The 16,010-nt window shown below is 43.2% G+C and overlaps 1 protein-coding gene across 2 annotated transcripts in view; it reads right to left on the bottom strand.

Moving 5' to 3' along the window:
• Nucleotides 1-16,010, bottom strand: part of cacna2d3a (calcium channel, voltage-dependent, alpha 2/delta subunit 3a) — a 129,379-nt gene that overhangs the window by 82,598 nt on the left and 30,771 nt on the right. For both annotated transcript variants that reach the window (XM_030423179.1, XM_030423180.1), the window contains exon 4: nt 4,072-4,131. In XM_030423179.1, the coding sequence (XP_030279039.1) occupies nt 4,072-4,131 (60 nt within the window). The remainder of the gene's footprint in view (nt 1-4,071; nt 4,132-16,010) is intronic.

Below are 16,010 nucleotides of genomic sequence, written 5' to 3'. Positions count from 1 at the left end.
CTGTGATCTGGGTGGAGTAAAGAATGTCCAACATGATCTGTAAGACATGACAAATTTGAGTGAGCTAAGTTCACATTTACATGTTCCTTTCTAACATATTTTCAACTGCGAACTTTTGGCTACAGTGAGGTTGGGGCTAACACCATTTATGTTTTACTAAACAGTTACAAGAGTCACTAGCCTCTTTCACACTGCCGTTTGCATGCGGTGATCCTGCGCCAATTCTCCGCAACCTCCCCTGTGTGAAAGTTTCAGATGCGGAGAGGGGGGAAATTTCGCTCCCGTGCTGATCCGCCTCTGGAGGTAGTATCAGGGCCGCATTATTGGTGAGCCGTCCCAGTGTGAACGGATAAGCCGGAGGCGCGGAGCGAGGGCGTGTGGGTCTGACAGTCTGATAACTCCACAGGTCCTTCACTCAACTAAATACAGAGAAATGTCCCACAAAACAACGTTACAGGACCGAACAAAAGCAACGTAGTAACTGTAACTGTCTTTAGCAACTTATATGAGGAAAACAAATACCACAGCTGTACGTGGAGAAGCGTCCTCCCGCCTGTCCTACCAACTGTTCCTCACATTTCTGCTCAAAAAACAGCGTTTGTCACCGGGCAAAAAACCTTAACTCACCGAGTGTTTGTGACGTAAAAAATAAATCACCGCGACCGTCAGCCCTCCGGACCGAGACTTCAGGGAACTTTCCCCCAGAAAACAGCCTCCCGAGTGACAGAGTCAGACAGCATCCTGTTTACTGATGGTGATTATGTATAATTATGTAGCCTAATTTAGCGCGAAAAAATGTCACTTTCCAGGATGTTTGGTGGGTCAGGATCTCAATCACTACACATTATAACAGCATCCATATGATTATAAACTGTCCGCGGGTTTAGATTAACGGGGGAACACCTGGGGAATCACCGACGTCATCAACATGACGTGTACCGCCACGCCTCTTTAGGAGCCGCAGCTCCGGCTTCCTGTGTGAATTACACACGTGAAGGCGGAGATGCTTCGCTCTGTGTGAATCACCATCGGCGGAGAATTGGTGAACCACCGCTCCGGAGATAATGCGGAGAGGCTGTGTAAAAACGGCTAGTACACCATAATAGTTGACAACCTATGGCAGCTAAATAGACTGTTGACAGTGTATCAGTACCTGTGTGCAGTAATCAGAACTGAATGATGCCAACAATTATAAACCTTACACCCAAGTTGGAAAATGCTGAAACAAATCAAATTAAACAAATCAAAAGTAAAAAATTATCTGATTCCAGCTTCTTCGAAGTAAATGTTTTCTGTTTTTCTCTTTACTCCTCTACGACAGTAACCTGAATATCTTTGTGTTGTGGCCAAAACAAGACATTCAAGGACGTCATCTTGGCGGACTGCTTATCCCCATATTCTGACATTTTATAGAATAATTAAACAATAATTGATTAATTGAGAAAGTAATGAACAGATTAATCAACCATGACAATAATCTTTAGTTGCAGCCCTACAAAATAGAATAAAGATCTGGGCGAACACCACCGATCACCAGGGCCTCACCTGGGTTTCCCATTTGGGTAATACGAACAATCGAGGATGCAGGGAGTAGGGGTCTGTTGTGGAATTTCGGCTCAAAATACACTATATTGCCAAAGTATTCACTCACCTGCCTTGACTCTCATATAACGTTAAGTGACATCCCATTCTTAATCCATAGGGTTTACTATGACATCGGTCCAGCCTTTGCAGCTTCAACTCTTCTGGGAAGGCTTTCCACAAGGTTTAGGAGTGTGTTAATGGGAATTTTTGACCATTCTTCCAGTAGCGCATTTGTGAGGGCCACACACTGATGTTGGTTGGGAAGGCCTGACTCTCAGTCTCCGCTCTAATTCATCCCAAAGGTGTTCTATCGGGTTGAGGTCAGGACTCTGTGCAGGCCAGTCAAGTTCATCCACACCAAACTCTCTCATCCATGTCTTTATGGATCTTGCTTTGTGCACTGGTGCACAGTCATGTTGATACAGGAAGGGGCCATCCCCAAACTGTTCCCACAAAGTTGGAAGCATGGAATTGTCCAACATCTCTTGGTATGCTGAAACATTCAGAATTCCTTTCACTGGAACTAAGGGGCCAAGCCCAGCTCCTGAAAAACAACCCCACACCAGAAATCCCCCCTCCACCAAACTTTAAACTTGGCACAATGCAGTCAGACAAGTACTGTTCTCCTGGCAACGGCCAAACCCAGACTCATCCATCATATTTCCAGATGGGAGGCGCGATTCATCACTCCAGAGAACACGTCTCCACTGCTCTAGAGTCCAGTGGCGGCGTGCTTTACACCACTGCATCCGACGCTTTGCAATGCACTTGCTGATGTATGGCTTGGATGCAGCTGCCCGGCCATGGAAACCCATTCCATGATGCTCTCTACACACTGTTCTTGAGCTAATCTGAAGGCCACATGAAGTTTGGACATCTGTAGCGATTGACTCTGCAGAAATTTGGCGACCTCTGCGCACTGTGCACCTCATTTCACGTGGCCTACCACTTTGTGGCTGAGTTGCTGTCATTCCCAATCAATTCCACTTTGTTAAAATACCACTGACAGTTGACTGTGGAATATTTAGGAGCGAGGAAATTTGAAGACTAGACTTGTCGCACAGGTGGCATCCTATCAGAGTACCACGCTGGAATTCACTGAGCTCCTGAGAGCGACCCATTCTTTCACAAATGTTTGTAGAAACAGTCTGCATGCCTAGGTGCTTGCTTTTATACACCTGTGGCCAGCTGGAACAGCTGAACACCTTATTTCAATTATTTGGATGGGTGAGTAAATACTTTTGGCAATATATTGTAGGTCTGAGACTTTTAGTCTGCTAACATAGATAGATTGAAGGCCTCCTTACGAGGTTTACGTAAACAGTTAGCTTAGTCTTGGCTTGGTTCGTCAGACATCTGTTCTGTAGATACATCATATCTACAGTAGCTTTGAGTATCTAGGTTGCAGAGACTGTGAGAAGATTGCTTGTAGAGCAATCATCACTATCATTATCCAGACTTTAACGCCTGTACAAGACACATATGACCTCCTATTCTTTGTAGACATCATGTCCTGGAAGTCATATTTCTTCCACAACAGGGTCGACCGACACAGATTATTAGCAATCCTGGAGACTGATAACCAATGATTGGAACCAAAATTTTGCAAATTTAGCAAGCAAATACCAATGAATCTGTGTTGATCGACTAATTATCTTAACTCTGGATAGTGTTGTGGACACTGAGACAACAGAGTGGTGACCACTTACAGGGAAAAGGACGATGCATCAGTAAAAAAGTACTACATTTTAAAATGTTTTTTATCGGCAATCAACAACAAAAAGAACAGATACTGATAATTGTAAAAATGTTGAAACATCGGCCAGACTGTTAATTTGAAGGTATCACTGCAGCAATGTCTTCATTGTTTACATGATATATTTTTAGCATTTAGAAATAAAGCAGCTTGCTGGAGACCAGAAAAAATGTGCTTTTGTGTACTGTGGCATTGACCACAGACGAATGTGAATCTGATCACCAAAGCATTGATTGCAGAGTCTGGCAAACGTTAGCACCATTCATTAACAGCCATAAGCACATAAAAACAGCTGTGAGCTATGTGTCACTCATTACTAAAATAAATAAAAAACACTTGTGTTTTTTTTTTTGTATGCATGTTTTGATGGCGCATCTGCTCCTGCTGGACTGTGAACACCTGACAGTGTGACAGTAGCAGGCTGAGACATACGCTGAAAAAATGATCACAGAGGGATGTGGGCTAACAAGCACTTCTACAAGAGAAAAGACTGTTAAGCCCAGTCAAGCAAAACAGACTTAAGAACAAGGCTCTTAATGCCTTTTCTCCCCATTTCTCCTCTGTAGTGTTTACAGAGGCCCCTTGTCAGCGCTGGGCCTTCTCCCTCACTAATCTCATGAGCACTGGCTTCTGTAGCGTAAAAAAAATGTACAGCATAATTTAATTAATCAGCTTACAAAAACAGGGAGTGAACGTGTTGACTGTGGTAATGTATACAGGTATACACATACCTGTAGGTCCGGATCCTCCTCGTGCTGTAGATGGGCTTCTTCTGCTGCCTCCACCAGTCTCTAGGGGAGAAGAAGAGAGGAGAGATGTAATAGTGCCAGTCCAAAAAGTGAATTGATTAGTGGGTCAAATAATAATAGGCAGAGAAACACCCGTGCATAAAGTAGCTTCACAACTGGCTTTATAAGTGCCCCTCAGCACTGGAGCAACATCACAACCCCTCGGGGCACACACACACACACACACACACACACACAAACACACACACAGTGATAGCGGACAGACTTTTGGCCATCTTGTGAAAAGAGGCTATTTCCCTAAATGGTTCAGCAGTAGAGGTAATGACTGCCTCAGGTTCTTTGGACACTACCACAACAAAACTCCATCATCACTTCATGCTGTTTTACACATGCACTCTTTCTCTCTCATACACTCCACAGCACACACACACACACACACACACACACTCATTCCATCACCACCCTCTCGCTGCTACCGTCTGCTGTGTGTGCCTGTAGGGTGTAGTGGGTATCTGTGTGCCTTAAAGTCAATGTCTCTCTCTCTCTCTCTCTCTCTCTCTCTCTCTCTCTCTCTCTCTCTCTCTCTCTCTCTCTCTCTCTCTCTCTCTCTCTCCCTCCCTCCCTCCCTCATCTTTTGAAATAGCTTTTTTTGGGGGGGGGTCAAAAGCAGGGAACATGTAACCATCATCATTCTCAAATAAAAGATAATCATGGAGAAATCTAAGTTGCATCTCTCCCTGCTTCATGACTTGCATTTCCCTTTGCTGTGGAAAACTAGAAAGAGGAATATCACAGCAAGATATGAATCAGAATCCGACCGTCACACTGGCTACATGGATGGTTGTGGTTGAGAAGCACAGGTCACTCAAGCACTTGGATATCTGCTGTAAGTTAATAATAACTGAGTGCATGAGTGAGTGTGTGTAAATCAATAATTCATCTATTTTTGTATAATTATCAATATATTTTATCAATAAATGTATCAGCATTTCTTGCTCTGACTTAAAGGAACAGTTCACAAAAACATTCAAATTCAGTCATTATCTACTCTCCCTCACACTGAGGGAAAGTCAGGTGAAGTTTTCAAGTCCACAAAACTTTCTCCTAAACAACTGAAGTCGATAGGGAATTGTGATAATAAAATAAAGTGGCCCTGTTCAGCTTGTCTGGCGTAATCCAGGTCTCTGAAAGCACTGAGATTCAAATTGATATGAAAAGACATTATTTACACCATATTAAAGACATCGATGTAGCTGCTAAGCCCAAAGGTCAACTACATCTAGAGCGTGTAAATATTTGTTTTCAAATTAATTTGGGTCTGTTTTGTTCTAGGGGGCTTCCAAAGACTTGAATTATGCCAGAAGACCTGTATGGAAATATTTAGGGCCCGAGCAGGGAACCTGCGAGGTCCCTATTGTAATCGTAATGATTCTTCTTCTTCTTCTTCTTCTTCTTTTTTTTTTCCTTTGTCCAAAATGATCGCATTTTTCACTGCCTGAACATACCCCAAAACTCACCAAACTTGGAATATAAGTCACACCTGGCGAAAAATGTTATAATCTATTGTCGTCCTGAATTTCCACCACTGGGTGGCGCTGTTATTAAGGAAAGCGCGTTTTGGCTAATAACTCCCATAAACTTTGTCGCACATTCAAAAACCTTACATCGACGCGTTCAGTGGATTGTGCTGAATCTCGTGGTATAGGCCACGCCCATTTCATATTTTTACATTTCCGTCTACGGTTTTTTTTCGCTACGTCGCAAAATGTCGAAAACCTACTTTTTCGAACTCCTCCCAGGCGATTTCACCGATTTGCACGAAACTTGGCACACAGCATCTGTGGACCCTCCTGACAAAAAGTTATTAAAGGAATTTTGATAGACCACACAATACTCAAGTTATTAAATAACAACTTCCTGCAGATTTGGTTACAAACAGGAAGTGTTGCATATCTCCACATTGGTGTGGTCTAATGACATGAAACTCAGGATACTACTTCCCCATGAGCCCCTGAGGCCATGTGCAAAATTTTAGGCGATGACCACAAGGTGGCGCTCTTTAAATTGATGTATTTTATATCTCCACAACGGTGCATCGGAATAAGACGAAACTTGGTACATTTATTGTCAGTGCCCTCCTGAGGACATCTGACAAAGGGTTTACCGATCCGCCACTAGGTGGCGCTCTGGCGTCACTTTAATTGTATAATTGGCCCTGTGCCCACACCATAACACTTATGGAAATGAAATTCATAGAGGTGCTATAGAATGGCCCCTGTGACTCACTCACCGAAAATGACCACCAGGTGGCGCTATTTTCTATGCAAAAGCGTTTTTGGCTCATAACTCCCACTTAATATGTTGCATATTATTAAACCTCATCCCTATGTGTTCCCTGCATTCAGCTGAATTGTTTGGTGTAGGCCACGCCCACTTTCGCGCTAACTTTCCATTTGCAAAATCGCGACAAATGAAAAACCTACTTTTTCGAACTCCTCATAGGTAATTTGAGTGATTTGCACCAAACTTTGCGTGAAGCATCTGTGGACCCTCCTGACAAAAAGTTATCAAAAGAATTTTGATAGGCCTTAAAATGCCTGAAATATAAAATGACAAATTCCTGCATATTGTGTTGAAAACAGTCAATCTTGCATATTTTTACAAAATACTATCCGATTATCACATAAATGTTCATAATTGTGTGGTATCGCCTATTGATGGTCTGTGTAAAATTTGGTGCAAATCGGCCCATAGATGGCGCTCTGGTCGCAGTCTAATCATTTTGAATGGAAAGTAAATGGGGAAATCTTCAAGTCCTCTTCAAAACTCATCGACCTTCAACCTCTCCTTATCCCTCATACTTTGAGCTAGACACACCATTCTAACTTTTAAAGAGTCAGAAGACCTCAAACTATTGGGCATGTATTCAGTTTTTAAAGCACACGTTAGCCACACCTGGCCTGCTATCATCATCAACAGCGTCAGTACAGAGTTTTGTCCAGTGTTAGTTTTGTAGAAGCGTGTGCCTTTTAGAGATGCTTCATTAGATCAGAGTTGCTTACAATGGACGTGGACAAATGAGATTAAAACAGTGTCTGTACTTCCACTTTGAAAACATCAACTTTCCCTCCGGACTCGCCATAGCCGCAGTTCCCCTCTGCTAGTTTGAGTGTGTGAGGCTGGTGTGTGTGTGTGTGGCTTGTTTGTACACCGAACATTGCCACTGATTGGCTTAAGAATTCTCACTCAATGTTAGGGAGCCAATCATCATCACTCATGCGGTTGTCTCGCTCCTCCCTCCTCCCTCACCGGAGGAAAAAAAATTTCAGACCATCGACTCAGTCTTTGTCCGGGGAATTATGCAGCAGTTCACACAATTTTTCTGACTTCAGCGTACATTATTCACACCGACAATAGCAGGCCACCGAATTATAAAGCAACAACTTCGTCAGCGGAAGGTGTTGCTTGAGCAAGCCCCGACGGCAGCATGCATCGACGGCAGCAGGCCCCGACGCGCGTGGACTGCGAGGGCCCGTTCAACGCTGCTTGCAGCTTTAATTAGGGCCCGAGCAGGGAACCTGCGAGGTCCCTATTGTAATTGTAATGATTATTCTGATTTTTCTTATTCTTTTTTTTTTCCTTTGTCCAAAATGATCGCATTTTTCACTGCCTGAACATACCCCAAAACTCACCAAACTTGGAATATAAGTCACACCTGGCGAAAAATTTTATAATCTATTGTCGTCCTGAATTTCCACCACTAGGTGGCGCTGTTATTAAGGAAAGCGCGTTTTGGCTAATAACTCCCATATACTTTGTCGCACATTCAAAAACCTTATATCGACGCGTTCAGTGGATTGTGCTGAATCTCGTGGTATAGGCCACGCCCATTTCCGCCTAACGTTTTTTTTCGCTACGTCGCAAAATGTCGAAAACCTACTTTTTCGAACTCCTCCCAGGCGATTTCATTGATTTGCACGAAACTTAGCACACAGCATCTGTGGACCCTCCTGACAAAAAGTTATTAAAGGATTCTAATTAAAATAAATAATTTTGAAGTTATTAAATAACAACTTCCTGCAGATTTGGTTACAAACAGGAAGTGTTGCATATCTCCACATTGGTGTGGTCTAATGACATGAAACTCAGGATACTACTTCCCCATGAGCCCCTGAGGCGCTGTGCAAAATTTTAGGCGATGACCACAAGGTGGCGCTCTTTAAATTGATGTATTTTATATCTCCACAACGGTGCATCGGAATAAGACGAAACTAGGTACATTTATTGTCAGTGCCCTCCTGAGGACATCTGACAAAGGGTTTACCGATCCACCACTAGGTGGCGCTCTGGCGTCACTTTAATTGCATAATTGGCCCTGTGCCCACACCATAACACTTATGGAAATGAAATTCATAGAGGTGCTATAGAATGGCCCCTGTGACTCACTCACCGAAAATGACCACCAGGTGGCGCTATTTTCAATTCAAAAGCGTTTTTGGCTCATAACTCCCACTTAATATGTTCCACATTATTAATCCACATATATTTGTATTCACTGAATTTATCTGAATTGTTTGATGTAGGCCACGCCCACTTTTGCAGTAACTTTCCGTTCGCAAAATCGCGACAAATGAAAAACTTACTTTTTCGAACTCCTCCTAGAGAATTTGACCAATTTGCACCAAACTTTGCATGTAGCATCTGTGGACCCTCCTGACAAAAAGTTATCAAAAGAATTTTGATAGTCCATAAACTGCCCGAAAAATAAAATGACAAATTCCTGCATATTGTGTTGAAAACAGACAATCTTGCATATCTTTACAAAATACTGTCTGATCATCACATGAATACTCTTCATTGTGTGGTATGGCATGATGAGGCTTTGTGTAAAATTTGGTGCAAATCGGCCAATAGATGGCGCTCTGGTCGCAGTCTAATCAGTGTCAATGGGATCTTCAAGTCCTCTTCAAAACTCATTGACCTGCTTCCTTTTCTTGTCCCTCATACTTTGAGCTAGACACTCCATTCCAACTTCTACAGAGTCAGAAGATCTCAAACTATTGGGCAGGTAATCAGTTTTTGAAAATCTTTTACGGTTTTCAAATCATCACAGTTTTAGTTTTAAAGATTTTTAGGCCGTCTTCTCATTTTATAATGGGTGTGTATTGCGCAGTGTTGGGCATGTTACTTTTAAAAAATAATTAGTTATAGTTACTAGTTACTTCTCCCAAAAAGTAACTGAGTTAGTAACAGAATTAGTCCACCATAAAAGTAATTAGTTACCAGGAAATTAACTATTGCGCTACTTTTATTTCTTCCCCCTTTTGAGCTCGGCAGTCATTTTAGCTACTTGGCATCTACATATGTATTTAGAAAATGGCCTGCTATCATCATCAACAGCGTCAGCAACAGAGTTTTGTCCAGTGTTAGTTTTGTAAAAGCGTGTGCCATTGAGAGAGGCCTCATTAGATCAGAGTTGCTTACAACGGACGTGGACAAAAGAGATTAAAGCAGTGTCTGTACTTCCACTTTGCAAACATTTACTTTCCCTCCGGACTCGCCATTGCCGCAGTTCCCCTCTGCTAGTTTGAGTGTGTGAGGCTGCTGTGTGCGTGTGTGGCTTGTGTGTAAACCGAACATTGCCACTGATTGGCTTAAGAACTCTCACTCAACATTAGGGAGCCAATCATCACCACTTATGCGGTTGTCTCGCTCCTCCCTCCTCCCTCCTCCTTCACCGGAGGAAAAAAAATACAGCTCTACAGCTCCGGTGGCTGAGAGCAGAGATGGATGACAACAGCTTCAGTGATCAGCTTCAGTTTGTCACGCGCCACATTTAATAGTCCGTAACGGTGACGGCATTGTAACGATGGAAATAGTAATATTGGTTAGATTACCTGTTACTGAAAAAAAGTTACGCTGTGAGTAACGCCGTTTATTCTAACGCCGTTATTCCCAACACTGGTGTTGCTTGAAATAGAATGCGTGACATCATAGCTACAGTGGAGAGCAGCTGGAAGAACTGTAGAAAAAGTTCTCTTCAGCTTGACGTGGATCCCACATCTTTTACTACACATAGACAACATATACATAGACATGTTCCTGATGTTCCTGAAACTATTTCATTGCATCATGCCTAGTGTGCACATTCTCTTCCGCCAGCTCCAGAGGCGGAGGATCGACTCAGTCTTTGTCCGGGGAATCATGCAGCAGTTCACACAGTTTTTCTGACTTCAGCGTACATCATTTCAAACAGGCAATAGCAGTCCATCGAATTATGAAGCAACGACTTCCTCAGCGGAAGGTGTTGCTCGAGCATGCCCCGACGGCAGCATGCATCGACGGCAGCACGCCCCGACGCGCGTGGACTGCGAGGGCCCGTTCAACGCTGCTTGCAGCTTTAATTTTCATTGTTTTCAGTTGTTTTATTTAAGTTTTATAACTAAGCTCCAAAAATATTTCGTGGACTACGAAACTTCAACTGACGATTTAAATTTCATTTCAGGGTTTGCTTATCCTTTAACAATGAATCAATTATTCTAACAACGGCCTGGAACAAGTGAAAAGTTACATAAAACAATTGACAACAAAGTGACCCCTTTGTATATTTTCATTTATGACCCGCAGACCTGGTTTTGATAAATCACTTGTCAATTATTTTGTGTTGCTCCTTTAATTGATTAATCATTCCAGCACTGGTGAATATGTATATGTTGTGCATGATTGTCCCTCGGAGAGATTTCAATTGACGGCCTTTGCATATTCTACAAGGAAACATACAGTATACATGATTCATAAAACACACACTCGCGCCCATACATGTACTACACTCATTCATATCTCTGCCCTCGTCACTCATACTCAGATACAAATATATGCACTCAGATACGTCCGTATCTTTACAATCAGTGTCAACAAGTCCACAAGTCATCACGTCCTGTTTCTAAGACCAGAGAGCAGTGCCCCTGGAGAATGCACTGAGGGGGCGATCCACGTCATTTGCTATTATGTGTGTGAGGCGTGTCATGGCTCTGCCGATCATGGCTGAAAGATTGGGGTACGGGAGGATAATCATTCTGGAGGCATCGTGTGGGATGCTGGAGAGTTTGTTTAACGCAGTAACGTGGTAATGAATAATGAGTCATTGATGTCTAAAGGTGTTGATCTGTGTAACTGCTTTGCCATGAGAAGCTTTTGTGCTGGAGTTGATGGTTGAAGATGTAACTGCCTGTGGTCTGATGCCAAGGAAATTGTGTTCAATAAAAAGAAGCATGAGGTCATAATAGCTGGCGCACAGCTTTTTCAACAGGCTAAAGGTGAAGGACCTGATGGAAGGTTTTCGGGGACCCTGAATAACAGCTTGACTCTCTGGGATTACTCGCCCCCATACACACAGGCACTTCTTTCCACTTCCAACTGTGATGTGCATAGTATGTTCTCATAGCAAGTCATTTCTCTCATTCACAGCTGCTCCTGGTGTCTATGAGATTTGGTAATGCACTTCCATTTCCATTCAAATGGCTTTACCCGTAAAACTACTGCAATCAGCCGGCTTATTTCAGCTGAGCCTTGTGTGAGGTTATGTGCGTGTGTGTGTGTGCATGTGTGTTGTGCTGCTGCTGTGTGTGTTCAGGCAGGCTGTTTTGGGAAGTGAACACTGTAATCTAGAGCCTGGCCAATCATTTCCTTCACCATAGCAACACACCTGGCCACTGCATATCGTTGCATATCATTCTGTGCTTGGCTCAGTTTGGCTATTGATTCATGTGTATGCTGTTTTCTGATTACTTCCTGGTCTGATGGAGAACAGCAACAGACACAGTGGACGCCTCTGTGTCCTCTCTGGCTTGGACTTGGTCAGATCTTGCTGAGAATTGAAAAGGAAATTCTTACACGTGTGTGTGTGTGTGTGTGTGCGTGCGTGTGTGTGTGTGTGTGTGTGCGTGTGTGTGTGTGTGTGTCCATCAGGGCACCGAGAGGCAAAACCTCCAGCAGGTGCATCTGCTTGAGATCCACAACAAAGAGTGCTCTTGGAACAAACAAAGATAAGGATGGTGGAATAAAGGGAGGATGAGAGAGGAATGAGAGAATAACATTCTCTAAAGGTCTGAACGCTTAGCCTCACACTCCCAGCAAAATGTCAGACGCTGCCTATGAAGCCCTGTGTCGATAGAGACACACTTTTCAGCGAGTGGGTGATGGTGTGTGTTTGCGTGTGCGAGTGTTAATGTTTTTCTCCGCTGACACGTGTTAAGACATTAGCCCTTTGACCTTTTCTGTCTCGCAACAGCTTTTGCAAATGCCAATCATCAAATGTGAGAGTATGCAAGTGTGCCTGCATGTGTGTAATGAAGTCTGTAATCTGAAACGGAAACTCCATGTGTGTAACTACGCTGTAAAGATTATTACTGTAATGTTGCAGTAAATTACTGACTAATAATTGCAGTAAATTCACAGTTGTGTAATTATTTTTACCGTAATATTGATGAAAATCACAGTAAGACACTCTGTCTCTATATCAACCTAGTCAGAGGTATTCTGATCTAAAATTACATTATGATGCTGAAATAACATCAGCAGTTATTGTATATTTACAAAAGCTACAGTAAACTTACAGTATTATCACAGTGATGTACTGTTTTTTTTTTCATGTTAGCCTATTGTTGCGAAACTAGAATATTTTATTGGTAAATTATCATTTCTTTGTAATGTACCATTTTTACACTTCAGAATGTCACTTAAACTCAAATTCAGCAGCAGCTTCTTTTAACAGTTTTTTGTAATGTTCCAAATGATTACCCATCATGCACTGCAACAGCATTATTACAGTGGTTTACTGTTAGAATTTATCGTGACAACCACTTTTTTTGACAACAGTGCATTAGTATTGAGTCTATTTATTTCTGTTCATAGGAAAAACAAGAGCCTTTAATGAAATAAAAGTTTTAAAAAAATACACAGAATGTCATCATCATACGTGGCCAATGGTAATTTAATCTCTACTGCACTCTGCTGAATATTTAACCACTTGATTCCACCTGCAGATAATCTATTCTGGCATATCATTCATGCAGTGTAACTAACCATGCAAGGAGATGTGAGTTAAAGCTCTCTGTCAAAAATAACTTGCATAGTAGCAGGGACTTTTTCAACTGGAAAAACAAATCAAGAGATAAGTAGGTACTACTCACTCCTGTGAATTTCAATTCCAGCACATCACCAGGATGAACACTCCAGGTGGCGTGTTTGTCTTTCTGTGTATGTTGCGCTACTGTGGGCGAATCTGTCTGCCTGTGTTTGTGCGTCTCTCTCGCATATATTCAAATGTGCCTGTCATGTCTTATTGTCAATAGGTGGTCCTGCCAAAGTGTATGATGCAGTTCAAAAAGAGGGAGGAAATGACTTTCCCTTTTTTCTCAAATCATTCTGCCGCGGCTCAGGCTCGGTACGAGATGACAGCAATAATTAAACTGACACAGTCAGAGAGGCAGGCCCTGTTGTCTCCCCAAACACACACACACACACACACACACACACACACTCATACACAAACATCCGCATTCACAAGCCTTCACTGGAGCTGACAGGGTAAAAGCCGAACACACGGGGCTAACAAGACTTGCCGTGGCGACTGGATTAGATTTGTTAGCGCTGGAAGAGGAGTCTGGCATCTCTACCTGATTACAGATCCCTGATGTGTTTCTGCTGGTTTCTGTCTTCACTACAGAGCTTTGTTTCTCACCACAAACCTGATTAGGCCAGACCAGACCGGTCCCGCGTGGGGTCAGACTCCATTTTCTCCTAACTCCCACAGGCTCTTCTTATTTGTCGTTTTTGTTTTTTGGCCTAAAAACTAACCACAGGAAGCGATGTGTTGTGTTGACAAGTTCACATCTCGCCTCTGTTGCTCCGTGGGTGCTTTCAGGGATGCTTTTGAAGCTGTCAGGTTGGCTGAGGTGATGCATAGTATCACAGAATATGATACCCATGAAAAAGAATTTAGGATCAGGTTTTGCGTTTTGTTAGGTTCACCTCAGTCCCTATTAAAAAGGTCCTTCTCTTTGGTTCCGACCGGTTTGGAAGGAACTTTTTTGAGCCTGAACCAAATCCTACTTTCTAAAAGGTTCTCCCCAGTTCCTTTGCTCAAGTTGAAGCAATCTTGTCCCCCTCAATTAAACACAATTTCTGTTCCTATTTCATCATTTTTCAACCCGCCCCCTTCCTCCCTCCCGCTCTATTTCTCTGACATTTGCTCTCATCTACCCCCTTTCATTATCTGACATCCTGTGATTATGATTTGCCTGACAAAGGACTTGGCTTGTTTACACTTTCAAAAGTTCATAAACGATCCCCCTCATTTAGCTGTCAACTTGATTGGCTTATTGTTCTTACGCCGTGTGGTAGCTTTCCCGACGGCTGAAGCCACTGACCTTAACAAATGCCTATCCATTATAAATGTAACACTAAAGCCGTGGAAGTTAGAGAAAGCTGTCATACAGAGCTGAGCTATGCTCGCAGTCGCTGCCAGAGAGGCAGAGGCGGGGTGTACGGGGGGTCACATACATTATTGACTGGTAGCGGAAGTCCTGGACATTTTTTGAAGCAGTACATTAAGCCTTGCCTCGGCACATTCTCTCCACCGAGGGGAGGGGAGGGCAGTGGCCTGAATCTGAATGTTCTCCCGAGGTAGCCGAGAACAAGACCGCAGTCAACTCCAGTTTCTAAGTAGACTCACATAAAAAAACATTCCCAGAGGTGCTGTATGCTGTTGGTTCAGTATGCATCTGTACTTTGGGTTTAAACTTTTCTGTCGTTCCTTTTCTCTTTCTCCATAATCATCCTCTGGAGTTATAATTTGTGGCTGACATCTGAACATATTGGCCTCCAAAGTATCAGAGTCGCTATTTAAGAAAAATAAGACAAATGACTCAAGATCAGTAGCATTCATCAGCTCTGTCTACACGTGAAGACAGTCGCTTTGACATGTGTGACCTCACACAAAGTGTACATGCAGTAAGCTAATGCATTTGAAATAACTTGGCTTCTGTTCCTCCTTTGCAAGAATAAATGCTAACTAAGCCTCGCCCTACTGGATCAGAGCAGGTCCTAAGGGTCCCGGCCCTGCCAGAGGCCTGATCCATCGAGGGCCCGAGCGCGGCTGAGCGTGATTGGCTCGGGTCAGCCCATCAATAGCACTGGGGACAGCAATTAATATTGTCAAACCAACAAGGGGAGAGTTGCAGCATCAACAAAATGGAAAAGTGCTCTGTGACACTTTGCTTCCTCTGTTTTGCACATTTAGATTGGGCATAAGCCAAGCAGTCAGAGCACGCTGGCGAAAATCAAAGGGAACCTGAAAGAGCGAGGGAGGGGAGTTCTGAGGCGTCAAGTCCCAATAATCAATACTTGACAAGTTCTCAGCGGTTCTGCTGACTGAAAGGGAATATGAAGAGGATATGGAGTGCTTGCAGCCCTGTCATCCCTCTCTCCTCTGCCTCGTATGGTCTCTTTCTTCAAACTAACCTCGCTTTCATGTCATACTACTTGCCAACTTTTTTTCCCTGACATTTACCTTTCCCTTCCCTCCTGTCTACATCCCAATTTCATCATTCTAGAAAACAATTCCATCTCTGTGATTTTTTTAGTGACAGGAAAACAACCAGAGAGAAGGGGAAAGGAGGAAGAGACTGCTGCTGTCCTGACATCCACTGGCTGGCATCCTCTGCCTGTCATTAGTAGCCATCACTCTTAACAGACACACACGCACGCACGCACGCACGCACGCACGCACGCACGCACGCACGCACACACACACACACACACACACACACACACACACACACACACACACACACACACATAGACGTGGCAATGATCTGAGACTGAGGACAGATAATATAATGAGGGAAATGAGGTTAGCA

Source organism: Sparus aurata, chromosome 7, assembly GCF_900880675.1.
Source record: "Sparus aurata chromosome 7, fSpaAur1.1, whole genome shotgun sequence".
In the NCBI taxonomy this organism is placed as follows: domain Eukaryota; kingdom Metazoa; phylum Chordata; class Actinopteri; order Spariformes; family Sparidae; genus Sparus; species Sparus aurata.
This window is presented reverse-complemented; position numbering and strand designations above follow the sequence as displayed.